This window comes from Neomonachus schauinslandi, chromosome 10 (genome assembly GCF_002201575.2).
Source record: "Neomonachus schauinslandi chromosome 10, ASM220157v2, whole genome shotgun sequence".
NCBI classification, from domain to species: domain Eukaryota; kingdom Metazoa; phylum Chordata; class Mammalia; order Carnivora; family Phocidae; genus Neomonachus; species Neomonachus schauinslandi.
The window spans coordinates 21,357,057-21,381,845 of record NC_058412.1 but is presented as its reverse complement, the minus strand read 5'-3'; the positions used below and the strand labels follow the sequence as shown (position 1 = coordinate 21,381,845).

Below are 24,789 nucleotides of genomic sequence, written 5' to 3'. Positions count from 1 at the left end.
TGAGGGGAGTTTGTTCTCTGCGCCCCCTGGCCTCCTGTGCCTGGCCCCTGCCCCTCTCAGATGCTGCTTCCTGGGCCTCCACCCCCTCGCCACAGCTGGCCCTCCTCCGGTCTCCCTATCTGTTTTCCCCAGTGACCGGATCCTGGAGGTGACAGGGCTTTGCCCCTGTGGCTGTTGAGAGGCGCAGAGTGGCTGTGGGGCGGGCCCTGGCCTCCCGCCTCCCTCTCTTGCTCACTCCCTTCCCCCCGTCTGGCTGGCGGTCCAGCCTCCCCCTTCCTCCCCCCACCTCTCCAACCATCGTGCGCCACATCTGCTTCTTGTTAACTCCGGGAAAGAGAGGGGAAAAAAAGGAAAAACAGAGAAATGTGGAGTTGCCGCCAGGCTTGGGGCCAGCCTCTCAGACGGGCCACATGGAGTGGAGCCGGGGCCAGGGCTGGGGAGGAGGCCCAGGGCTGCTCGCCTAGACAGGGACCGGGAGCTGGGGCCACAGCTCCCCGGGGGCTAGGGCAAGCCTCCCTGGAGAGAGAGAACACCCGAGAGGGGAGCCAGGAGGGGAGAGGAGGAGGGGAGGACTGTAAAAGGGAAAATGAACTTGTAGGGCTCCAGCAGGACATCACTCACTACTTAGTCCAGCTGCCTCCTTTTACAGATGTGAACAACGAGGCCCAGAGCTGGAAAGTAACCTGTCCGGGCAAGCCAAGAGCAGGGCTCTGATTAGAATCGACGTACCTAGGTCACTGACTTGGGACAAAGAAGGAGGAGAGGAGAGAGGGCTACTGGGCCAGGGAGGAAGAGGAAGAGGACTCCACTGAGGCAGGCAGGAAATTCAGAGAAGCTAGAAGAGGAAGAAAGGAATCTGGAAATGAGGGCACAGCCTTCTGTCAGGCATGGAGAGGACACGGACAAGAGGAGAAAGACTCATTCTCAAAAAAACCAAATGAATATGGATCTCAGGCTTGTCTTGGTGAAGGTCAGGCCATAAGTGGGGGAGTTGAAGGAGCGAGGCCAACCGAGTGGTATCTACATCTATGGAGCCCAAAGGAAGTCCTTCCCCAGCCTGGAGGCGAGCCTGAGGGCCTCTGTAGCCGGCAAGGAACTCAGTCACACTCAACCACCAGCCTGACCTGAAAGCTCCTCTTGAGAGGAGTCCAAATCTGTCAGCTGGGCCCCCCTTCACCATCTGGCCTCAACACGGTGCTCAGGCCCAGGTGTTCCTGTGTGGTGGGGTGCGGGCTTGCAAGAGTGAAGCAGAAGTACCAGACAGAAGGGAGGTGAGCGTGCTGCGTGTAGGCACTGTGGAGGCGCCCAGGGAGCAAAGGCCCGTGTGACACTCTGGAAGGAGCACCTGGGACCGCCGGGGAATGGCACACAGGCACGGAAACAACCAACACAAAGCAGGACAGACAGCGTGCCAAGGGGGCCAGACAAGTGGATGATGTGTTCTGAGTAAGGGGAGGGGAAAGACAGCTGGATGCTCGGGGGAGTCAGAGAGCCGTTGGAAGAGAGAGAGAGGCTGAACAGTGTTGGGGGAAAAAAGTGAAGCACAGAGATGGGGGACGGGAGAGACTGCAGACTGGGGAAAGAGGCCTGCCTCAGTTTCCTCATTCCTCAACATGGGAATCATGACAGCACCCTCCTTCCTAAGTTTGTGAGGATTAAGTTAATACACGTAAAGCATTTAGAATAGTGCCTGGCACATGGTAAATGCTTAGTAAGGGCTCTTATTTGTGTCAGGAAGAAGCGGGACAGAAAGTCAGAGAAGTCGATGGTGGAAAAATCGGGGAGGGGCCCAGAGGACTGGTTAAGAGCTTGGATTACAAGGTTTTGAGTGGGAGCTCGATAGGCCTTCAGAAAGAAGACATGGCGGGCAAGAGCAACGGGCAGGGTTTTAGGCCACAAGGATGCTGGTTCCACCTCCTCCTTTACGTTGTGTTATCACCGGGAAACCAATGCCACGACTCCGCTAGAGGTCTGTTGGCTACTGTCTGAGGTGCCTTCGACATTCTACACTGCAGAGTGATGCAGCCTGGAAAGAGAAGGCTGTGGTTGCTTGGGGACTGCCCGAGTAATGAGGGGCCAGAGGAAGGGAGGCATCACAGAAGATTCTGGGGTTGGAGCCAGGATGGGGAAGTCGAGACGAGGAACAGCTTTGGAAGAAAGACGACCTTAGTCTGGACATACTGAGTTTCAGATGAGAGTAACATAGCTGGGTGGCAGTAAGTATCCAGGAGACGGTCAGAGATGTGAGTCTTGCTTCTGGGAACCATGTGTAGGGCAATAGTTGGAAGCCATGAGAAAGGATGCCACCAAATCTTCAATGTGACTCTGTGTGATCTGCCTCTGAGGTCCTCTGGCCCAGTGTGTGATCTTGGTGGCTGGGAGAAATGTTGGCAAAAAGAAAGGACGGTGAAAGTGAATGCTGGAATCCACAGAAATGGAAATTTGCGGCTGCCCCGTAGAAGTGTGGGGATTGGCACACGGGAAGACTTGAAGCAAACAGTCCCAGGAGATCCTGATCTGAGAGCTGCTGTCAGTGGAAGGTTGCAGCGTTGTCCCTGGTCTCTGCATCAGTTCTAGGCCCTGGCTCTGGCCCTGGCAGGAAGCTAACCCACTTCAGGTTTCCCTGGCTGCTGCAGTTTTCCTTCTCAGTTCTTGCCCCCCTCTCTCCCTTCAGGGGGCCTCTGACAACCTGAAAAGTCATCCCAGCCATCTTGTCACTGCCTGGTTGTCACTCATTCTTTAAGTTTAAATGGATGCCTCCCTTAAGTTTAAAACTCTGTTGTATTTTAAGTGTGTCAAGCCAAAAATGTTGGCTTTAAAATACCATTGCAGGGCGCCTGGGTGGCTCAGTTGGTTGAGCGACTGCCTTCGGCTCAGGTCATGATTCTGGAGTCCTGGGATCGGGTCCCATGTCGCGCTCCCTGCTCAGCAGGGGGTCTGCTTCTCCCTCTGACCCTTCCCCTCTCGTGCTCTCTGTCTCCCATTCTCTCTCTCAGATAAATGGATGGGGTCTTTAGAAAAAATAAATAAATAAAAAAATAAAATAAAATAAAATACTGTTGCCGTAGGTTGCATTTCATTCAGTCTTGTAATTAGGAGCCAAGACCTGAGGGCTGACATGAATGTTTGTGATACCTCAAATAAATCAGTGACTCTGGGTTCACTGGGGAGGCCTGAGGTGTTGAACAAGCAGGCCATGATGGAGACGAAGATTAGAGAAAATGCGCCGGTGGTGGTGGTGGTATTGGCGAGTAGCCACACATTTCCAAAGCAACTGGCAAGAGAATTCCTGAGATAAAAAATGGCTAAGTCCTTGGGGACACTAGGACAAGATCTATTTTATAACCTTTCCAAGATAGGGGATTGTCAAGGGTCTAGTGCCAATGGGAAATCTTGGCTATACTAGGCAACTAACACATGCGGTCAACCATCAGTGGCTGAGCAAGGAGCTCATGTGCAGAGGCTGGGATCACCGGGGGCACCTGTGGTAAGGAGCACTTCATGTCTAATGCCCTCTGTCGGAGGACTGAATATTGGGAGGAAAAAATGGAGAATAATAGGAATCGGGCCTTGGTTTATGCGAACGTAGATGGGCATTCAATCGTGTGGGGACTCTGTCCACTCCTGCTCAAATGCATATTTTCCTTTTCCTTCCATCCCTTCCCACAGGTATACTACTTTAAGAGCCAACCTCTCTGGACTCAGGGCCCAGGCCCCTTTCCCAGCTCTTGTTGCTTTTTCACTCCTCAGCCTAATCCTAAACTCATGTCTTCTCCTTGAAAATGTCACACTAATTGCAGAGATTAAGTTCCACATATGCCCCTCCCCCAAATTCTCTCCTTCCTCCAATTCCCCCAAGGGTGAGGCTTCGCCTGTCTCACTTCCCACATACTTTTTCCACCCAAGCTTTTCTCAAGCTTTGTTAGTTCTTAGCTGAGTCTAGTTTAGTTCTGGGGACCATTTTTAATTTCAGTTCCTCCAGGCAGTAGGCCAAATGACCTAGTCAAGGCTGATAAAGAGCCACTGACCTAGGCACAGCACATTCTGGGAGGTGAAGGATATTTCTGGATGGTTCTAAAATCCTTTTCCTCTTGTCCCTGACCCTAGGATAACCTGTCGAGTCCATAGTCGGACATGGAGGGTAGAATAGAGGAAAGCGGTTCAGGTGACAGTTTCAAACCATTTGTAGAATCCTGGTCAAATCAATTACCTTCTGGGCCTCAGTTTCCTTCTTTGTAAAATGATCTTGAAGGCCCCCTTTAGCTCTGAAAGTCTATGGTCAGTTGTTTCAGGACTGCCTTGGAAATCTGAAGCACTTCCAAGGCCTTCCCCCATGTCATTTGCAGTCTAGAAAGTCGGCTTTCCAGGGTCTAGTTCTGTCTTAACAGTAGATCTAAGTGTCTGGTTGGACTTGGATCTGCTTCAAATTTCCCAGAGCCACAGAGCATAATGTGTGTAATCCTTTAAGACCTAGACCCTCATTCTCCCAGAGCAGAGCTGGGAACACACCACTCTCTGAGGGACACATGAGGAAGTACACGCCTGGGGTTTCACTATTATGTGGAGGGAACATGGGCTTGAGATTCTAAATAGGAAACTTCTGGGAAATACTGGGTGGAGGCTGGGGGGTGAAGTGGGGGAGGCCAGGGGAATTACAGACTGCTAAAGGCAGAGACTGAGCTTAGGAGTCACTGGGCTGGAGCATGGAGGACAAACCCATGGTCCCAGGCCAGGGAAGCCAGCTCTGAGCTAGTGCACCCCTGGCTCATGGTGCACACGGGCAGCAAGATGGTCCCCTGCCCCAGCTGTTGGCAGTCCCATAGCAACTCCTGTAGTTTTCCTTGGCTCAGAGAAGCAGAGGCGTCGTCCCCTGAGCCCTGGCCCCCTCTACCGCAAAGCAACTGGCTTCCATTACCCCTGACAGCTCCAGAGCAACAGCCCAGCCCCCGGCCCCAGCCTGGCTCTGTGCCGTTCCCTTTTATGGTGAAACTGAGGGAAAGCAAGCAGTGAGGGGGGAGTAGGATCTCCCTCGGGCAGAGGGCTGTAGAGCTCCAGTGCCTCTCCCCTCACCAGAGACCCTCAGACATCTACCCACAGTCTTCTTTCTCCTCAGTGATCCACTGTGCTCAGGACCCACAACCCCTCTTGCTCGTCCCAGCCCTTCCCCCCGCCCCCCTCCCTCACATCCGGGGGGTGATTTCCCACTTGGCTCAAGTCCCACGGTTTGGGTTTTGATTCCGGGAGGGTCCGCCCTATTTCCGACGCCCACCTCCGGGGGTGGAGGGAGCGAGCCCGAGTTAGGGAGGCACCGGTCAGATCACAGGCAGGATCCTTCCACTTGGCGGCTGTGAGGCAAAAAAGCAGGCGCCGAGGAGAGGAGCACCCGGCCACCCCAGCTCTCTCCCCATTCTGCACCGCCTCTCACCCCCCTCTCTGCTGCCGGGGCCAGGGAGGGGACCCTGAGGGCAGGGCCCAAAGGAAGCACCTGGCTGGGCCGAGGCGGGAAGCGGAGGGTGGGCAGCAGCGCCGGGGGCCGGGGCAGGAAGGGGGGTCGGAGTCTAGGGGTCGGGCCGAGCCTCTCACCCCGCCACGCCGCCGCACCCTCGCCCGCCGCTGGGCTCCGGGGAGGCAGCCACAGGTCAGCTGGGTCCCCTGCCGCGCCAGCTGCGGCCAGCTGCCTCCCGCCCGCCCCAGGCGCGCTTCCGCGGCTCGCCCGCCCCCTACGGCGGGCCGTCCCTCCGCAGCCCCGCCCGAGACCCCGCCCCTTGAGATGCGCGCGGGGAGCAGGCGAGACGGCGGGGCTAGAGAGCCCGTTCCGACCTAGCGGCAGGCCGGAAGTGCCTGGTTTGGGCTTGTGCTCGCGCTACCAACTTCCGGGCCGGGACTCCTACCTCCAGCTAGTACGCAGACCGCATCGCGGGGAGCCGGGCTGATCAGGTGAGAGGCACGCAAGCGGGCTCCACGGCGCTTCGGCGGTGGCCGGTCCTGGGGGCGAGGACGGGCCTCGGCCTGGGCGACGAGTGCGCGGGCCTCGGGCTCAGTCCCTCCTCTTCTCCGCAGGATGATCACAGACGTGCAGCTCGCCATTTTCGCCAACATGCTGGGCGTGTCGCTCTTCCTGCTTGTCGTTCTTTATCACTACGTGGCCGTCAACAATCCCAAGAAGCAGGAATGAAAGTGGCGCTTTCTCCGCCCCAGGTAACGGTCCGGGGCTTAGCGCCCAGCCCCCGGAGAGTGGAGTGGCGAGGCCGCGCCAGGGCCTGCAGGGTTCGAAACTTCAAATCAGAAAGTGTCGGGCCAAGCATGATACAGTCCAGAACTGAGCCCCTTTATCCACACACAGTAGGGAGAGCCTTGCAGTGCCCTGCCCTCTCCCCGTTAAGCTGCTCCCTGTTAGAATGGGGGTGAGTTTCCTAATCCTCCTCAGCCCCCGTCTTCATGGTACCCCCGTGCCCAAGTTGCGGGTTTGGCTACACGGAGGCACTGACACCGGTAGGAATAAAGGTGCTGAGGATGCCATCCAAGTATGAGCATTTGGGCTCTTCATTTCAGTAGTTCTCACCTCTCTAAGGTTGTTTAGGCTTTTATTTAGGCTGAATTTGTGCGTGTGTGTGTGCGTGGTTGTAAAGATGTAGAATTCTATTTCCGTGTTCTGGGGCAAGGGGCACTGAGTTGGGGGTTGGCTACTGTAGACCCAAGTCCTGGGGAAAGGGGGGGGGGGGGGGGAACCTTAAGTGTGGGTCAAAAATGTAAAGGGGGGACAGGCTGGATGGGAGTAGATGCTTGAAGGATTTCCCCAGAGGAGAGCTGCAGCATTTTCCTTACCTCGGGTCTTTCCCCCTCTTTTCTAGGGTTCCAGGACATAGTCTGAGGCAAGATGGAGGGTATGAGGGGCCTTCACACTTCACTTCATCCCTCTACCCATCACAGCATACAAAGCAACTACACCTGGATTTTTCCAAACAACTTTTATTTCCTCAAAGTCTTCCTTAACCCTATGGAACAAGAAGCTGCCACTGAGTAGGGCCGAGTATAGGGGTTTCTTTTCTACTCCCTCCCCCCAATATAAAAATATAGATATATTTTTTTGTGGTCCCAAAATCTTGTGCTGTGGAGGGAGGGATGGGGTAGCAGGTTCCTGCTTTGTCCTGTCTCAAGGTGATGCTCTGCGATGCCTCAGAAGAGTGTGGCTGGCATTCCAAGGAGTTATGGTTGTCACATGGAATCAACAGCTGAGGGAGGGGACTAGCACATTCCCCACTGTGTTTCCATCTTGGGGCTGAATACTGGGCACGAAGGTTGAGGCATCAGACCCGGGGAGAGACAGTGAGTGGGGGAGATTTAGGGACAAAACAAACCTCAGGTTGGCCCAAGGGCCCCCCGCTGTAACAAATCCGGGACTGGGAGTCAGACAGACTATAGGAAATAGGAGAAAAGGCAGGGGCAGAGTGGGGCCGTGGGGGCCCGGCCTGAGGCAGCCTGCAACAGAGAAGAGAGAGGAATCAGGGTTGTGAAAACTCTGCCCCTCTTCTGGTCTGTTTGCCAGGGGCTGGGAGATGAGAAGGCGAGATGGGTAAGGATAGAGGGGTTGAGCACTGCACAGTGGGCTGATGCTGGAACGAGCCAGCTCCTAGGCCTTAGGCCCTAACAAGAAGTTGTTTTCTTGTCTGTTTGGAGGGAAGACTGAGGCCATGATGGGAAAAAATTCAGGGACAAGATTCTTAATGAAAGTACCTTTAGTCTTTTGGGAGTCAGAGGGAGTAGGGAAGGAAGAAAATGGTCCTGAACGGTAGAAATGGGAACGAAGGGATAGAAGTGAGGTGGGGTGAGGAACTGGACCCAGGTGCTCACCCTGGTGCAGAGTGGGGTCCCGGCTCCGGCTCACTGCTCTCCCTGGTCCGGGGTATAGGGGATGTGGGGCCAGAAGAGCCGCTCATCCCTCTGCGAGTCGGCGGTGAGCCCCGGCCCAACCTGGGCCTAGCCTGTATGGATACGGGGTGGGCTAAGAGGCTGGATTCTTCCATGAACCGTTTTGCTTCTGGGTTTGCTTCTAGAGTTTCCATGCGTAAGAATGTAGTATAGGGGACAACATAGGTATTGGGACCTTGAATTTCTGGGCACTGTCCTTGGCTGAGAAGGTAAGGCAGGATAACAGCTAGAGAATTCTTGGGTTCAGTCTATGACTCCAAGTCTTAATTAACTAGGGGAGGCAAAAGGATTCAGTATTTAACCTCCATGGTTGTATCATGGCTAACATCTGGCTAAATAGAGAAGCAATGTATGGAAAGCAGCTGGAGAATCGGGAGGTCTCCCTCGGAGCCTTGTGTGCCTCAGCCCCTGCCAGAGCAGCTTCGGCTTCACCCATCCAGTCTCTGCCTGTACCCAGCTTTAGCCAACTTAGCATGGGGAACCGGACTGAATTGGAGTTGGTGGCACAGCTGTTCTTAGGAGCAGCAACCAGATGTGTTACCTGGGGAATCCGGGACCCCTCCTGGCGGGAACTCTCTTCGGGCAGGTCTGGGCAGAAAGAGAGGAGAAGCTAAGGGCAGGGGCAGGCAAAGCCAAAGCCAGCAGGCTGAGGTTGGGGTATGTCTGGCAGGGACATGGGTTGGAAGCAAGCAAGAGACCTGGCTGAAGGGACTGGGGGCACTGGACAGACAGAGGCACTCAGGCACCAGAGTAGCTTTCTGATACGGTTGAGGGGAGAGGCTGAAAGCAGTGCTGAGCATTTTCCCTCCCACTGCCCAGATGAACAGTGCCTTGCTGGGCTCTGCCAGGGTTGTTTCGCTGGGGGGCTGGGGAAGACCCAAAAATGTTACCTGCAACCGTGTCCTGATACAGGGGATCCGAGGTCCTAGCAGCCCTTTCCCAATCACCATGACAGCCTCTGGCTTGTCCCCTGAGGACAGGAGTGAGCAGCTGCTCCCTAGGAAACAAAGGAAACATATCAGGGTAGGGGACCATGGAGAAGAAGAGGTAACTTCCTTTAGATCAGGGTTTTCTCAGGATTGGCAATATTGACATTTTGGGCCGGATAATTCTTTGTTGTGGGGGGCTGTCTTGTGCATTGTAGAATGTTACGCAGCATTCCTGGCCTCTACCCACTGGATAGCATTTCTTCTTCCCCTGCCCCTTCTCCACTGTAACAACCAGAAATGTCGTTAGACCTTGCCGCGTGTTTCCTAGTGGGCAGAACGGCCCCTGGTTGAGAAGCACGGCATGCTCCAGTCTGGTCCAAGGGCTGGAGTAGCAGCTTGGATCTTGAATCACAGCCCATCAAGCCGAGCCACTCTGAATTTATAGAGCTAAGAGCCTATCCCATCCAAATGAGTAAGTGTTTAAGGATCAAGTAAGTACCCAAGACTGGTGGATTGAGGGCTACTAGCCATTGAAGACAGTTGACAGGTTGGGAGTTACGGGCTCTGAGGGAGTTATAAGGTGTTGGGTTGGAGTCTTAGGACTCCTTCCCATCCAGTCCTTTACACAGCTGGGGGTATAACTTAAGAGGAGAGCAGGTGGCCTAGGTTTTATGTGGATGATGGGGTTACACAGCATTTGCTGTGATGACAGGTGAAAGACCTATGTCTTTTTCTTTTTTTTTTTTTTTTTAAAGATTTTATTTATTTATTTGACAGAGAGAGAGACACAGCGAGAGAGGGAACACAAGCAGGGGGAGTGGGAGAGGGAGAAGCAGGCTTCCCGCTGAGCAAGGAGCCCGATGCGGGGCTCGATCCCAGGACCCTGGGATCCTGACCTGAGCCGAAGGCAGACGCTTAACGACTGAGCCACCCAGGCGCCCCGACCTATGTCTTTTTTCATTCTTCAGTTTTGTCTAAACTGGAGTCAGGAAGCTCCAGGTAGCAGGTACTCGGGTTGTTCAGCTTTGAAAATGAGGATTAAGTGAGGTACTGTGCTTAGGGCAGGAGATGGTAACTCTTAGTCTATTAGACAAAGACAGTTTCCAGCTCCCCGTACAAGGGCATAAGTGCTCTAGGGGTTTCGGATAATCCAGGAGGGTAAGTGATGTCGCTGCTGTGCAGAGGGCTGCGTGACATCAGGTCAAGAAGTCCAGGTCAGGTGGCCCGGGAGCTGAAGGGACTGGTTTAAGCCTAGCAGGGAGCCTGGTCTATACCCTTGGTGGTAGGGAAGGAAGGAGGCTGGCCCGCCCAGATCTCGGTGGCCATGGGTACAGACCTGATATGCTGAGTGAGCTGGGCAGCAGGCAGGAGCCCACGCTGGGTGAGGAGGCCGGGCTAGAACTAGCGGGATTTGGGGACGGGGCCAGGATGCTTGAAGTAGGGCGATGGGTCAGTGGCTGCTGCCGCCGTCTCCTGTCCTGGCTTCGGGGCTCTGAGTGGAAGGGACATAGGAGAGAAAAGGGCAAATAAGCGAGGCCCTGGCGCTCCACTGTCGTGCTGGTGCCGCCTGCCAGGAGATGCCGGCTCTCGGGCTTGTCATCACGCCAGCACCCCTCTTCAGAAGCAAATCTCAGATGGGTAGAAGGACCTCTGACATTTATTCCAGTTATCCAGGCGACAGCCAGCCCTCATCCGCCTCTCCATGGCTAACCAGCCTACTCACTCACCAGTTCATTTCTGAACAGTTCAGTTCTCCTCTGGCAGAGAAGTGACTGAGCTTGGCTTCTGAAACATGGCTCCCCTAGGTTCTCCTACGTCTAACCGCCCCTCTTCGTCTGCTCTTCCTGCCCCCAAATAGCAGTGCTCACCCACCCCCGCCAGTTCTACTCTTGATCCCCTCCTGCTCTGTATACTCTAAACTCTCCAGCTGCTCGCTAGCCCTTTCCCTGGGATTGCAGGTCAGCGGTCCACTGGCATCTCTGCCTGCTAGTCTCTCGTGACCCCAGCAAAACTCATTTTCTCCCATCCTTCCTTTTGTTCTTATCTTGGTGAAAAATGGGCTAGAAACCTCGTTTCATCTTTTGACTCCTCGCTTAGATTTTGATTCGTGTTTAACCAAATCTGGCAAACACTGCCGCTGCCTTCGCTGGGATTCCTCCTTCATTCTCCCTTGCCTTGGCCTGTGTCCAGATACAGGTCTTTGTCTCTCTCATCAGGCTTTTGGGGAAAAAAAAAAACCCCTGCTGGTCACCCTAGCTTGAATCCCTTCCCTTTTAACAAGCTGTCTTTCACACTGGTGCCAGAAATTATTCCAAAGCCTAGACCTGATCAAAAATTATTTGGTTCAGGCCAGGGGGAGATACTGAAGGTCTTTTTAAAGGATAAAGTCTCAGCCTTTCAACATGGCCTTCAGAGCTCCTCCCGCTGTGGTTCCAGGCTACCCACCCTTGATAGCATGCTGACTTGATCCTTCATACCCTCTGCTGTTGCCCCTGCGGCTGCTAGCCCTGTGGTTCTTCTGCAGCGTCTGTTTCCTCTTCTAGTCAGACTGTACAGGCCCCATCTCAAATGTCACCTCAGTGAAGCCTCCTTGACCATCACAGGTAGAAGTAACTGTTCCCCATCGTTGTCCTTTGTTCACCTGGCTAGTAATCGTTTATGGGTTTTGTCTCCTCAATGAAGTAAGTTAGTACATGTAAAGTACTTACGATAGTGCCTGGCACATAGTGCTCAATAAATCTTCACGAGTATTTCTACTTGAAACTTGAATCTCTTGAGGATAGAGACTTTGTCTTTTCCAGTCTACATATCCCAATGCCTACAGAATTCTGCCTAGAAAACCAGAGACTTTAGTAAAGGTTTCGTTTTCCTGAATAGCAGACACCCACTATAGACCACGGGCTGCCTCAGTAATCTCTCTGAGCCTAAGGACACAGGCTTATCCCCTGTGTGGCAGCTCTCTCTGGTCCACTCCTTGTGGCTAAAGCGTCACTGCTACGAGTTCTGAGAGCAGATGGTGGCTGGATTGGGTAGGGAGGCTTTTGGGTTTGGCAGGTCCTTCACATCACAGAGGGACAGCAGGTGCCAGAATGCTGTCAAACCAAATGGGCTGTTAACCTTCATGGAACTGAATTCAGTGGCGGTCCCAGGATGCCAGTTGGCCCCTGACAAAGCAACATGTATTAGATGGAAAACATATCTAATTCAGGATGTAGGTGACAATAACTTGTCCAGCTATACTCAGCAGTAGCTAGCAGTGACAAGGCTACTTTTGGAAGTCCCAAACCAGATTTTTAAAAACTGATACTTCTATGAATAAGGAATAGAAAAAGGGAGAGATTTCAGGACAGAAACTAGCTTTGAGAAGTTTGTTGAGAGGCTGGGTACCAGCTATAGCCAAGAGTCAAAAATAACCAGACCTGTCAACTATGCGTCAATAATAAACACCACCAGACCTCAGGGCGCTAATAAGAGGTGACACAGCAGTGAAAGAGAGCAGGTCGGAGACTCATGGCCACAGTCAAATAACCTGAAGTGTTACCCACCACCAATGACTTAGAAATACCGCCGAACCCAGACCTGGGTAATTCTTTAGTAAAACAATGGTACCAGGATGATGTCCAAATGACAGTGCATAATAGGCAGAAATGAACCTGCACTTGATGAAGGATGGAAATAGTTTCTAGAGGATCTGAGGAATACCTACACACAGGGGTATGCTGAAATCATGTTAAAGGATGAAGCCTCGCCTATCCCAGGAAAGGTAAGAAAGAGCAAGTAAGAAAGCAAATGATAGCCTTTGGGACATTTGTAGGTTGTAGCAAGAACTGAGAAACACTCCGGAAGCTATGAAGCAGAACAGGCATTTGGTGTAAAAACTGTCAGTGTGAATGTAGGTGTTCTGGGGAAGGATACTACGGATACAACTCAAGAATCCTGCCCTTATGAGAGTTTAAGGATGGGAGACCAGTCTGGTTTAGGAAAGAGGCCTAATATGGAAAGGATAAAGCATTTAAAGATCACATTTTAACTCTCACTTTGACTGTCTTAAAACCTGGCCAGGCCTACCTCTAGACTTGGCGGTGTGAGCACACAGCCCAATTTCTCGTGTTTTGACTTCTGGCCCCTGGTATAATCAGGCCTTCTCAGTCCCCACTGAGACGATTTAAGGGAGGAGCCCCAAGTATTTCTTGGTTCTGAACTCTTCAGTCAGTGGCTTAAGGCTGAGTGCAGAGTGATACGTGAATCAGCGTTGCTTCCAGAGGTTGTGAGACTATTCTTATGGTAATCAGCCAGAGATTCCATTTTGGGAGCGGGAGGATAACCCTGGGGCGAGGGTCTGAGGTGGAGGTGGATTGCCCTCCCCAGTGCAGGAGTTAGGTCTCACCACTTCGAGGTCTGGCATCATGCCCCCCCTTCCCCCAGACCTCTTTGTAACTGGCCCTCCGTGTCGCGCCCTAGATCTGTCTGAGTCACTGACACGGCCGTGGGCCTCACTGATGCCCTCTGGAGGGGGGGAGGGTGAGACCAGCTTTTACTTGGCTTCCCACTTCCTGCCTTTTATTCCTTCAACACGTATTTGCTGGTCATTTAATCAGTGCTAGGCGCTAAGGGAATAAATGGATATGTCAGGAGACGTCCTGCCCTCAGATAAGCTTTCATCTGCCCTTCACCACGAAACTTGTTTGCAGCAGAGAAAGTGGAAGCAGGATGGTGCTGGAGGCATTCTTCCTGTCCTGTGACTCGCTTTTCACAGGCGCCTCCACTTGCCGTGGGGCTTGGCCTGCTCTGCCAGGACCGGCCCGTCTGCTGAGCCACAGCGCAACAGAGGCCAGGAAAGAGTTCTAGTAGCCGCAGGCAGAAGGGCCGGAGCTGGGAGGGAGGACTGGGCAGCGGAAGGGCGCCAGCTGACCGCCTCCACTTTGACCTTGCCTCTTTTACCCCAGGGGCCCACCAGATGGGCCAGGTTGTTCTTGAGAGGGACTTGCCTGGATCCAGGGCCAGGACTAGGAGGAAGCACCTAGGGTGCACTACGTGAGAAGGCCTTGGCCTGACCCTGAGTCCTGGATGCCCCACTGGCCTCACCTTAGTCCTATGCCCTGCAGGACTGACCGGAGAAGCCGACTGACTTATCCACTCTGTCCCCAGCAGGGCTGCTTTCGAGCTCTGCTTGCACCTCCTTTTGCACCAGTATCTTGCAGGCTTTCGGCTTCCCTGACTCAGTCGTGGACTAGCTATTCCCATGGCCTTGCCTTCCTCGGCTTGGCGAGCGCTTCTGCGCCTGCTGGCTTGGAGCTTGCCCGCAGAACCGGGAAGGTGCTGCTCAGGACCTGCTTTGCATCTGGGGGAACTAGGTTGCAGCTGGCTGGCACTGCGGTCAGAGGGTGGCGGGGGTCAGGGCTTCCTCAGAGGCTCTTGCAGCCTTCTGTCCCAGGGACGTTCCCGTTCACCCCCGAGTTGCCTTACACGTTGGCCTTCTAAAATGTCACCCTCCAGCCTTGAGCATGGAACCTCCAGACTAGTTCCCTGAACCTCTGCTTTAAGCTTCTGGCTGGTTGCCTAGATCTTTTCTGAAGTGTTCTGGATAGCACAGTCTCATGCTCTGTTTTAGCCAGTAAAGGGTAGTTGTAAATTAAATGTATAGTTAAGTGTGATACGATTTTTATACATTAGTGGAAAATTTCTCATAAATTTCCAAGTCAGAAAAAAATCCTTTGTTAAATCGCAGTCTCAGTTTTGGGTCTGGACAGTACAGCTGCTTTATAGTTAGGTCTCAGAGATATGGGAGCTGTGTTCTTCCTATCCTGGAAGACAGAGTATGCCTGATGTGGCAGGAGCCAAAGAGCCAGATGTGTGGAGCCAGGAAATAGCACAGAGCTACAGGACAGATCCACTGGACAAAGTTGTTTCTCCGAGGGCTGGTTGAAGCAGCCCAGTCCAGATACCACAGTCTGCGCTGCAGGTCCCTGTCCTAAGCCAGGCCTAGTCTCCTATCCTGGAGTCCTATCAGGGATTTTAGGAGATGAAGCAGCAAAAATTGTGGCACTTGGGAGTCAAGATTCCAGCACTCTGACCTTTTCATCTCCTTAGAGTATTCCTGTGTGGTCTCATTAGTAACCCCCTTCTCAACCTTCTATGACTTTAGAGACATAGTTTCTCAGGTCTTACAAATATGGACGCAAGTCCCCAGGTGTCTCTTACTCTTTTTTTCTGCTTCTTAGTTCATTCCCCTGGGGGGACATCACTTCTCACTTGTTTTACCTGCATGTGTGGATGACGCCTAGATCCAACCTTGTTGTCACCTTTTCTACAGGCTGGCTCTTTTTTCTGCTTGCAGGACACCTCCATATAGTTAGCCCATGACATCCAGACATGTCTAGAATAAATAAGCTCAATATTTTTTCTTCCAAACAATGTCTTAATATCACCATGACTCTTTCCTTTGGCTGATAGCCTTGAAGCTCTTAGTCTGCCCTTCTTCCATCATCACCGAACCCTGCCACCTCTATTTCTGATACATATATTCATCTCTCCTTCCCGGACCCCGGTACAGCCATTAGCCATCTCATAGATAAACTACAGCGAGGATTCCCCTCCCCCTGCCTGCCCAATCCACACAGTTCACAGGCTGCTCTTCCATACATGTTTTGTTCTCACCATTCTCTGAAGCACACAATCGTTGCTGTGTCTCAGTTAACTCATAATCTTTGTTTTCAAGACATTTCAACTTCTTCCTCCTGCCTCTCTTCAGCTAATTTCGGTGCTGAAGGGCTTGGCCCTTTGAGCCAGCTGGGTATGTTTGCTTCTTGTCTTCTCTACCAGCAGTGCTGGTCCTGGCTACCACTGTCATCCTGGAATGTTTCTATCAGGCCATATACTACCATCCATTCTTCAAAACCATTTCTCAACTGAGCATTTGGCTAATTACTCTTGAGTTTATCTATGACAGTGGCTCCCCAAGTCCCCTGTGTTTATAATGAGTGTGTGCTTTTATGTTCTGTTGACTGTTTTAGGTCTGTTTCCTGTAAGGAAATCCTTAGTACTGAATATGCACATTTTCTCTTCGTTATCTGGGGGAAGTAACAGAGACACAGAATACATGTCCCTCACTGAAGGGGGGGGGGGGTGGGGGTGAGAATAAAATACTGATTTGACACTGCCTAGAATCCTCCAGGGAGGACCTGGACCTAGAGAGGACTCTTTCCTATTTCTCTTTTGTAGTCAGGGAAGGGGGATCTAGGACGATGACATTCCTTCCCAGGAAGTATGAGTGAAGAGGTATGAGAGGCTGACAAGAAAGAAAGAAGGAAAAGAAATGAGAGAAAGTTTGAATAGTAAGCAGCTTGAGTAACGGCTGCCACTAACAGCCATGAGATCCTGGACAAGTCCCCTTCCACAGCCTCCGTTTTCTCACCAGAGAAATGGAGAAACACCATCCACCCCACAGGTCCCTGTGAGGATCAAATGAAATGTATATACGATACTGTTTTGTTCACTGTTTAATGCTATTTAAATACACAGCGTTAGTATTACTTTAATACTGTCCTTCCAACACAGTGTACAGAAGCATCCTGTCCCAGTGATGGGAGAATCCCAAAGAATGGGGCTTGGAACGTAAGCAGGATAACAGCGTTGCTTATCAGGGATAAAAGGTCCCACTGGTCAAAGCCGCTCTCCCCCTGTGCTGCTCTACCTGGCGCAGGCAGACTCCCACAGCCCAGTGCGAGCTTCTGGTCTGTCCCGGGGAAGCGCTAGGCAGGGCGAGTGCAGCCCAAAGACCCACAGAACCCTCAGCTCCAGCTAACAAGCCTCCATGCTCTGGCAGGGTTTCTCCAGCCCAGAGGCCACCAACAATACTGATCTGGGGCTTAGTATATTTCTAGAAGTGGCACCACAGCAGTCTCTCCCCACCAAAGTCTGAGTCACTCCCCAGGAATGGCTCCACAGCCCGCCTCTTCTTTTTCCCTAAAGGCCCATCTGTTTCTGTTACACATCTGAAACCCAGAATCTCTCATCAGGCAGGGTCTCCTCAAGCCCAGCCTAGGGGGACTGATGCCCCGTTGAGTAGCGGCGGCCGCTGCCAGAACGCGCCAGACTGTTGCTTAGTAAGCCTCAACCAGAAGCTGTCTGTAGTTCTTCCATTTTTCGTTGGAAGAGTTGGAATCCTTCTGATACCACTTTCTGAACAGGCTCTGAAGCCAGGGACAGTGTCATCCCCCAGAGGCCTCGGCTAGGGGTCTCGGGGTCTCCGGCTCTACGGTGCTGCAGCTTGCGTCGTGAGGACGTTTCCTTACACTGCTCCCGACAGGACAGACTGACGCCGGCCCTGCCGCGGAGCCTCCGCACTTCAGCGTGGCCCCTGCTCCAGCTTGGGTTCTGGCCTTGGAAAGCCCCCTGCTTCCCAGCACGGGCCGAAGCCCCGGGGCCCAGGCCTCCCGCCCAGGCCACACACACTACCGCTCGGGAGCTCGTGGCGCAGGGAACACCAAGGTCGCAGGAGAGGCTGCAGATGCTGCTAGAAACTAATTTTATTGATTGAGCCCTTGGTCCCAGCCAAGTGTGTAGCTTCAAGCTCTCACTTCCCCCAGCAGTGCCCCAAACAACCGAACAGCTGTTGCAGGGCCTCCCAGACCGGCTTACCTCTGACAGGGCCCAGCACCCGGTGGCTGCCCTTTGGAGTGCTGCAGCCCAGGCCTGGCAGCCCGGGAGGCCGGCTGCCATGAAAAGGAAAGCTGGGGGGGTTCTTCATCTGTGGGGAGCTCTGCTGGCTGCCGCCGCTGCCCCCACCGCTTACGCCAGCGCTGCAGCTGCGCGCCCGGCTCAAGGGGCTTTCAGAGCAGGAGGCAGGCAAGCCGCTGCACAAAAGCAGAGGCCGGTTAACCCCGGGCCGGGGAGGCTGTGTCCCAAGGCTGTCCCCGGGGTCTGATGCTCAGTAAAGCAGCGCCGGGGGGACGGGCACACGGACTCGTTGCAAGGGAGAAGGGCGGAGTTCGCGGCCACAGACGAGGTGTCCGGCCCGGGGCATACCGGCTGGTCCCACACATAGCTGCTCTCGCCGAGAGCGCCCCAAGAGCTATAGGGCTGGCTCTGGCAGCTTTAAGTCCCAGTGAATTCCCCTCTTATTCCCTCGTGCTGGCCCTTGGACCCCCGCGTCGTTCCCAACCCCTGGAAGCCAAGACCTTGCCCCCACCGCCACTGCAATTATATTTAATTTTGTGCAGGGCTCTTGAGTAGGGGATCCCCTGGCCTGGTTCTCAGATGCCTAGGAAGTACGTAGCTCCAGGTAAAGGGGAAGAGGACCCCATTTTCAAAAAATGCATTAATCTCACCAATTTTGATTTACTCTGAAAATATTCACCATGTGGGCCTTTTGGATAGGGGAGGAACACAAATCCCTTGGAACTTCTTGCTCCAAGGTCCTGTTCCACTTTCATACCCTCTCCTCCTTCCACCCTGTGGGTCTTACCTGTTACTTTTGGGTGGAGTTCGAGCACCTCTCTTCTTGTTGACACCCACGTTCATAGTGCTCAGGCCTCGGCTGCTGCGCACATGTTTTAGCATCCAGGCGCGGAGGTTCGTGAGGCTGCTGTGCTCGGACAGTACGATCCGGGGCCACGGATTGCATTCTGCCATGTCCAGGGCCGCAATGGCCATAGCTCGTCCCACCTGCGGGGTGGCCCAGTTTGGCTCAGCACCCAGGACTTGCAACCCAGGCCGCCGTGCTGGGGTGCCCGAGCACAGCACAGTGGCAGAGGCGGCCAGGCCTCACATTTTCAGTGGGTGCCCCCAATTTTGTGCCAGGGCTGTTTATCTCAGCAAATTTAAAGCTGTTTCCTAAACCGTTGCTCATTTGGGGGCCCTCATCCTTTATGGGCAAGAGCAGGTGTGCTTTCTGGCTGGCACCAGGAAGGAACTCTAGCGGAAGCCTCGAGCTCTTCAATGACCTGCAGCTTTTTCTACTTCTCTTGTGTGCCCTAGGAGCCCAGAGGTCATCAAGACCAGTGTACGCAGAGGCGATGCTTTTAAGCCCAGGAGTGAACAAACCCAGCAGGAGGAGGAAGATGAGCTCAGAGGCAAAGAATCTGACTCAGATGTGCCGGGGATTCTCTGTGGTACGGGGTCAGAAATAGCGCCTACTCATACCACGATAGCCAAGGCCTGGCCCTGACACGGGCTGAGGAATAGAACTCCCAGGGCGAGATGGTGACAGTGGTGAGCCTCTCTTCAAGGAACCTGAGTCAGGCCGCACGAGTGAAGGCCCTTCCAGACTTGGAGGTCCCCCCTTTCCCCACGTACCCCTGCCTCCATACCTGCTCGAACAGCTCCACGGTGTATCTGGAGGGGAAGGCCGGCGGGGGAGGGGGGCTGGCACGCCCGTTGTCATGGCAGGCGGCAGGGATGCTGTTCACTGAGCGCCCAGTGTTGTAGTTGCATTCCAGTGTGTAGCTAAGACACAGAGACCTTTATTAGTGTCCTGCCTGGACAGAATCAGGACAGAACCATGGGGCACAGCCTCGGTGGTCTAAGAAGTAATCACCTGGAACAAAGTACTAATAAGACCTAGCCTTGGCACAGTCTGGCATACCCAGGAAGTCCCCAAAAGACAGAGTCCTGGACCAAAGACAGTGATGCTAATGATGAGCCTGTCTTTAGAGAAGGCTTGCGCTGTCCCCTGCTCCTCAGACAGCCCAGACTGGGTGGTGGTTTCCTTAGGGAAGGTACTTCGTCAGCTACACCCCAGCTTCCAGCCAACCTGTGGATTATCCCTGAGGCTTTGTAGATTGCAACCCGGCCGCTTCCCTCCTTCGACTGGCCGTCCCTGCGGTCTCGGGCGTACATGTTCTTCTCCGAGAAATTGCAGCCCTGGAAGTCGAAGTGTGCGGAGTTCAAGGAGATGAGCTTTGGATACAGCATATTTTCCACCTGTTTGGGGGAGGGAAAAGGCAACTCAGGAAAGACTGACAGAAGGGAGGAATGGCGGGCAAGGAAGAGATGGCAAGCAGGGGGCTGTGGGACTAAACCCACGGCAGATACCATTACAACCATCAGCAGCAGGCAGCATTCTGGAATTCTCACCGTATGCCTGATATGATTTCCAGGTGTTGGAAAGGTACAAATCCGCCTCTTTTTAAGCTCTTAGCTTCTTCTCTCCAATAATGCAAACTTGTCCTTTCCCCCTGGATTCCCAAACTCTACAATAAAGACCTTCGTTCAAAGGTCATGATGTGATGACTGAGACAAAGCCCCAGTGCCAACCCTTCTCGGCCCTTCGAAGCTTGTCTGGAGGTAGAATATCTCTTGCAGCCACAGGCCTTCCAGCCAAAAGGCCACCTTCCCTCTGTCTGTGGCCTAAGCTTTATCTCCTGACCTGCCACAGCCCCCACACTCCCATGACAATCCGGGGATCCCTACCTGGGTGCTCTCGTCACTAAAGCTGTTGCCATACATGAAGCAGCCCCTTTTGGAAGCATGTCCATGCAGGTCCACGTAGTAAGCGACACCACTCTCTTTAGGGGGGATGGTGTCGGGGGTCGGCTGCTCAGCCTCAGCGGACTGTTGGGGCATAATCCACACACCGCTGGGCTTCTGTTCTGCTGGCTTGGTCTGCGTCCAGGCTTCAGGGTTGTCCCCGTCAGATGCGTGACCGAGGTGAGCTTCATTTTGGAGATTGTTGGCTTTCTCGAGGTCGGAAAGGGGAGCATGTGCAGCGAGCCGGGGACTGTGCTGGTGCTCAGAGGGACTCTGGGAGTTCAGACGGGAGTGCACGTGGTGGTAGAGAAGCACGGCTTTGGCCCCGTAGATGGCTGGGTGCAGGGCCACGTCAGGCTTCAGGTACTGACGGTTCAGATTCACTCCACGCGAGTCTGTGCTGTAGGAGGACAGGGACTGAAGTGGGCTCAAGAGGGCTGGGCCAGTGGGGGAGACGTGAGTGTGGATGAAAGGGAGACCATGGGAGATGGACTTATAAAATGAGAGGCTCAGGCTGCATGAGGAAGGCAAGCATTGAGGACAGGCCCTCTCCCTGATCTGCTGTCACCCCTACCACAGACCTAAGCACAGCTCCCTGCACCCAGTGGACCCTGCAGTTATTCTAACTACTCCTTCCAGAGAGTGCCACGAGATGTGCCACCTTCCTTCTCTGGTCACTGGACAAGGAGATGGGCTTGCCCTTGTTCGGGTGCAAGAGGACTGTTATACAGGAGAAGTTAAAGAAGAGGCTGATAGTGTCTCACTGAGATGGAGGACACGAGGGGGACTGGGAGCAATCCTGACAGGCTGGGGAGGCTTCTTACCGGTAGTGGCCCCGGACCACACCATCGGGGTTCAACATGGGAATCAGCTTAAAGACAAAGAGGCGACGCAGGGTTTGGGCCCGGGGGTCATCAGGTCGAAGGATGAAGTCCAGAAAGCCATTGAAGACAAAGCTAGATGGAGTCTCCCCAGGGTGTACCCTACTGCTTAAGAAGAATATCTGAGGTGGAGAGGAGAGCGGTCATTAGGCCAGTCACGCTAGAGGTCCATTCTAACAGGACATGGGGCGGGGGGTGGGCAGAAGTAGCCACTGGATGTCCAGCCGGCTGAGTGTGCAAGTGGAGTGGGAGCGGCCACGCTTGCCTCCCAGTGCAGGCTAAGGCGGTGGCCAGGATGCTCAGAGAGAACGTGGCCTTAAGCTGTCAGCAGGGCCTGGGGCTAAGGAAAGGCCCAGGTACTATCTCTCAGCTATGCTCCCACTCACCCTCTTGCCTGTGAAACAGAATGGTCGGGGGGTGCCGGCATCAGGAAATAGCTGCTCTAGACGGGGCTCTCGATCTTCTCGGAGCCCATGGCATGAAGTGATGGTTAGCAGATCTACACGAAGTCCATCCAGAGAATAGCAAAGGATCTCCCGGTGGTAGTAGATGGTATCCAGGGGACTGTGGGGACAAAAATCATTAAGCCAGGGGAATTCCCTAAAGTCCTAACAAGAGGTGAGCCTCATCACCAGCCTAGGATTTGTAGGATCTGGTCTTTTACCTTAACCTTTGGGACCTTAAGGTCCCTCACAATGTTAAATGAGGCTGAGGATTTGGGTGGTCTGCATTGCTAGGATGCAGAGTACAGGACAGGATGAACTTACTGTTTTCTCCCCAGCTTATGGCTCCCTACGATAGATGACTTTGTGTACACGGCTGCCCTCTGTTGGACAGAAAAAAAGGTGTGCTGGGCAATGGCAGTGCTAAGTTCTGGATAACTGATGGGAGCTGGGATATTAAGAGGCTTGAACTGGGCAGGTGGATGAGTGGAATATAGGTGGTGGTACGGTGAGATCAAGGTCATACACATATTTGTCAAAGGTACCCAAAGTCCCACATTCTGTACAGAAAAAAGAACTGGTGACATTTATGGTTCAGGGCTCCTGGGGCAAGTTCCAGAAGTAGCAGAGGTGCTGTCTGGTCCGGGACTGTGTGGCAGGAGTAAGGACGGGGGCAGCACCTGCTATGGGTAGGGTGGTTCTCCAGAAAGCGCTGGTCTAGCTGGTTTAGCAAATCCTGGCAGTCACTGTAGGAGAAGGGGTAGCAGAAGGCGAAGAAGGTGGTGGCCCCACGGCCCTCCACGAAACGGTGAACAAAGGATAACACAAACTGCGTCTCTGTCATCTGAGGAGCAGAGGAGGAAGAGGGAGGGGCCGTTGGTGTGAGAACTAAGATCCTACTGGGATCACCAGGAACTGACCCTACACCCTCAGCACAGTGACCAACTTCCCTCCCTCTGGAACTTTCCATAGGACAGCCGGCTCCTTCTAGGCTTCCTGAGGCAGGGGCTTATCTTGGGACTCCAGCTAGCACTGGAGGGAAAGCGGATACCAAAACCGGGTGTGCCGCTTGCCTGGTACTCCGTATTGAGGCTAACTCCTCTTTCCTGTCCCTCCTCTACTTTTAGTTCCCCAGTCTGTCTTTCCTCCTGACGGAGAACTTACCTCAAACGTGGGCCGATCTCGAATGCGTTCCCAGCGCGGCCGGGTGGGCAGTGTGCGCACAAAGGGGGCCATGCCCTGGGAATACAGCTTGCTTTGCTTATTCATGTTCATAATGTTGATCTTGATGAGTTTCCCTGGAGTTCCTCCCCGGACACTGAAGTAGAACCATGACCTGCGGGCCGGGGGAGAAACAGGTCACTGGATACTGAGGGTTGGAGGGAGGGTATGTGGGACAGCTGGAGCAAGCGAAATTGGGAAAGGCCTGTTCAGTAGGGGGGGAGGCAAGGAGAGAGGGAGGAGGGTTGAGAGAGGAAGGGTAGTGAACTGTAAGTCAGAGAGCTGACTGAACAGGGATTTGCGGACACGGACATCTACTCTCTTCTCTTTCTTCCTCCCTCCACTACTTTCCTCTTACCTGTTCCCATTTTCAAATTCTGTTTCGGCACAGTCTGGTCGGGTCCACACGTTGAACTCGTAGTCAGGGGAAGAGGCAATGCTGCTGATGGGGGCTGATGCCCCACCTGCTCCTCCTTCCCCATCGCTAGACACAGATTCCACCTTCTCCACGTGGGCTAGGTTCCCTGAATCAAAGCGAGAACTGAACAACAAGCCCCCACAGCGCAGCTCCATGGTGAGGCTGGGAAAGCATCCTCCTGCCCACTCTGGCCCTGAGAGCTGGGGAAAAATTGGGGGGGGGCGGGTGGGACGTAGGAAGGAGAGGAAGAAAAATAAAAACAAGTTTTTTGGGTATCTCCTGATAAATGAAAGCTATTCTTAGGGAGTGCCCTAAGAAGCAACAGGCTCTTTCCACCTCAGAAAAGGGAGAAGTGGCCTTCCGGCAAAGACTAAGAGAAAGCAGTATTCTGTCCCCACACTAAGGGTTTATAACTGACCTAAAAGGACCCCATTTTACAACAGCTTGGCTATTCCAAAATGAAGTACTCAATGGCTTAACTATGTTGAGAAACGCTAGATTCTAAACTTTTCTGCGGCCCAAAGGTTGGAGAATAACATTAGAGAAGTCAGATTTCCCACACCTAGCCCAGATAAACGCACCACAACACGTGGCCATCTTGAGAGATGGCCGTTCTGGATCTCTGGTTCCTGGACTGGCTCCCCCCTCTCCAGCAGAGCGGAGAGAACCAAGTTCCAAGTTTAAATGGGCAGCTGCTTCTCTCCACTCCTCTGTCCTCACAGGCATTCGGTCGGTTGCTCCCCTGAGCCCTGGAAGGGCTGGGTCTTCCTTCTTTTTTTTGTTAGAAAACTAGAGAACTACGGCCTTTGCCAAGACAAAAGAAACTGGGCAGTAACCGCCTGCTCACCTGGAGACAGTAGCTCAATTCCAGTTAGGGCATGGGTTTGTCTGCAGCCCCCTCCCGCCCTGCAAAGCACTGGAGTCCCTGAAAAAGCTACGCTGGCAGTAGTTGTGGGTGAGGGATAGGTATCCTGAGCACCCCTAAAAAAGTGGCTGGTAGACACCCACTTGGGGGCAAGGGGTGGCTTCTCGACCCTCGACTCCGACAGACCCTCGCCTCACACTGATCGAGCTCGCCCAGGGCAGGGTGGGGTTCGGAGGCATGGAGGGGCGAGACAGACTCACACTCGAGGAGGGACTGGGGGGCCTGAGGTGCGGCCCCGGGCGTGGGGGTGGGGCCGGGGAGGCATTCCAGAGGGACTCCGGGCTGAAAGGGGCTGACCAGGGGGCGGGGCCGGGGCCGGCGGGGCCCGCGCTCCACCCAGCGCCCCTCACCTCTCTCGGGGCCGGCGATCCCGCTCCCTCTCCCGCTAGCGAGGCGCCACCTCGGGCCCCGGCACCCGGGCCCTCCACCCAGGACCCAAACAAAACCCGAGCGCCGCGGTGCCGGGACCCCGCTCTGCCAGGAAACAAGAAGTCTCTCGCCTATTGGCCGCGGGTACAGCTGGCTACCCGCCCAGTAAGGCTCGCTGCCATTGGTCAGCACGCAGGGGTTCCCT

At 53.9% G+C, this 24,789-nt stretch overlaps 2 protein-coding genes across 2 annotated transcripts; one reads left to right on the top strand and one right to left on the bottom strand.

Annotated features, from left to right (window-relative positions):
- Positions 1–5,854: 5,854 nt before the first annotated feature.
- On the top strand, positions 5,855–7,082 carry OST4 (oligosaccharyltransferase complex subunit 4, non-catalytic). Its single transcript, XM_021697344.1, has 3 exons — positions 5,855–5,937; positions 6,061–6,198; positions 6,852–7,082. Exon 2 carries the CDS (start codon positions 6,062–6,064, stop codon positions 6,173–6,175), a length of 114 nt encoding a protein of 37 aa, XP_021553019.1. The 5' UTR covers positions 5,855–5,937; position 6,061; the 3' UTR covers positions 6,176–6,198; positions 6,852–7,082.
- On the bottom strand, positions 6,961–24,675 carry AGBL5 (AGBL carboxypeptidase 5). Its single transcript, XM_021697345.2, has 15 exons — positions 24,566–24,675; positions 23,231–23,490; positions 22,816–22,987; positions 22,332–22,495; positions 21,595–21,772; positions 21,152–21,330; positions 20,271–20,727; positions 19,612–19,781; positions 19,169–19,304; positions 18,325–18,524; positions 17,499–17,713; positions 10,195–10,350; positions 8,820–8,926; positions 7,852–7,982; positions 6,961–7,479 (listed from the first exon to the last, which is right to left on the bottom strand). The coding sequence occupies exons 2-15, from the start codon at positions 23,443–23,445 to the stop codon at positions 7,308–7,310; spliced, it is 2,652 nt and encodes an 883-aa protein (XP_021553020.1). The 5' UTR covers positions 23,446–23,490; positions 24,566–24,675; the 3' UTR covers positions 6,961–7,307.
- Positions 24,676–24,789: the final 114 nt, after the last annotated feature.

Bases quoted from the DNA above. Each gene is read 5' to 3' on its own strand.
- OST4 (XM_021697344.1), top strand. From the start codon at position 6,062: ATGATCACAGACGTGCAGCTCGCCATTTTCGCCAACATGCTGGGCGTG.
- AGBL5 (XM_021697345.2), bottom strand. From the start codon at position 23,445: ATGGAGCTGCGCTGTGGGGGCTTGTTGTTCAGTTCTCGCTTTGATTCA. The intron at 8,927-10,194 runs GTCTGTACCCAT...TTTGTTTCCTAG, and splicing joins CAGCTCACTCAGCATATCAG to GGAGCAGCTGCTCACTCCTG. The intron at 7,983-8,819 runs GTAACATTTTTG...GTATCCATACAG, and splicing joins GTATCAGGACACGGTTGCAG to GCTAGGCCCAGGTTGGGCCG.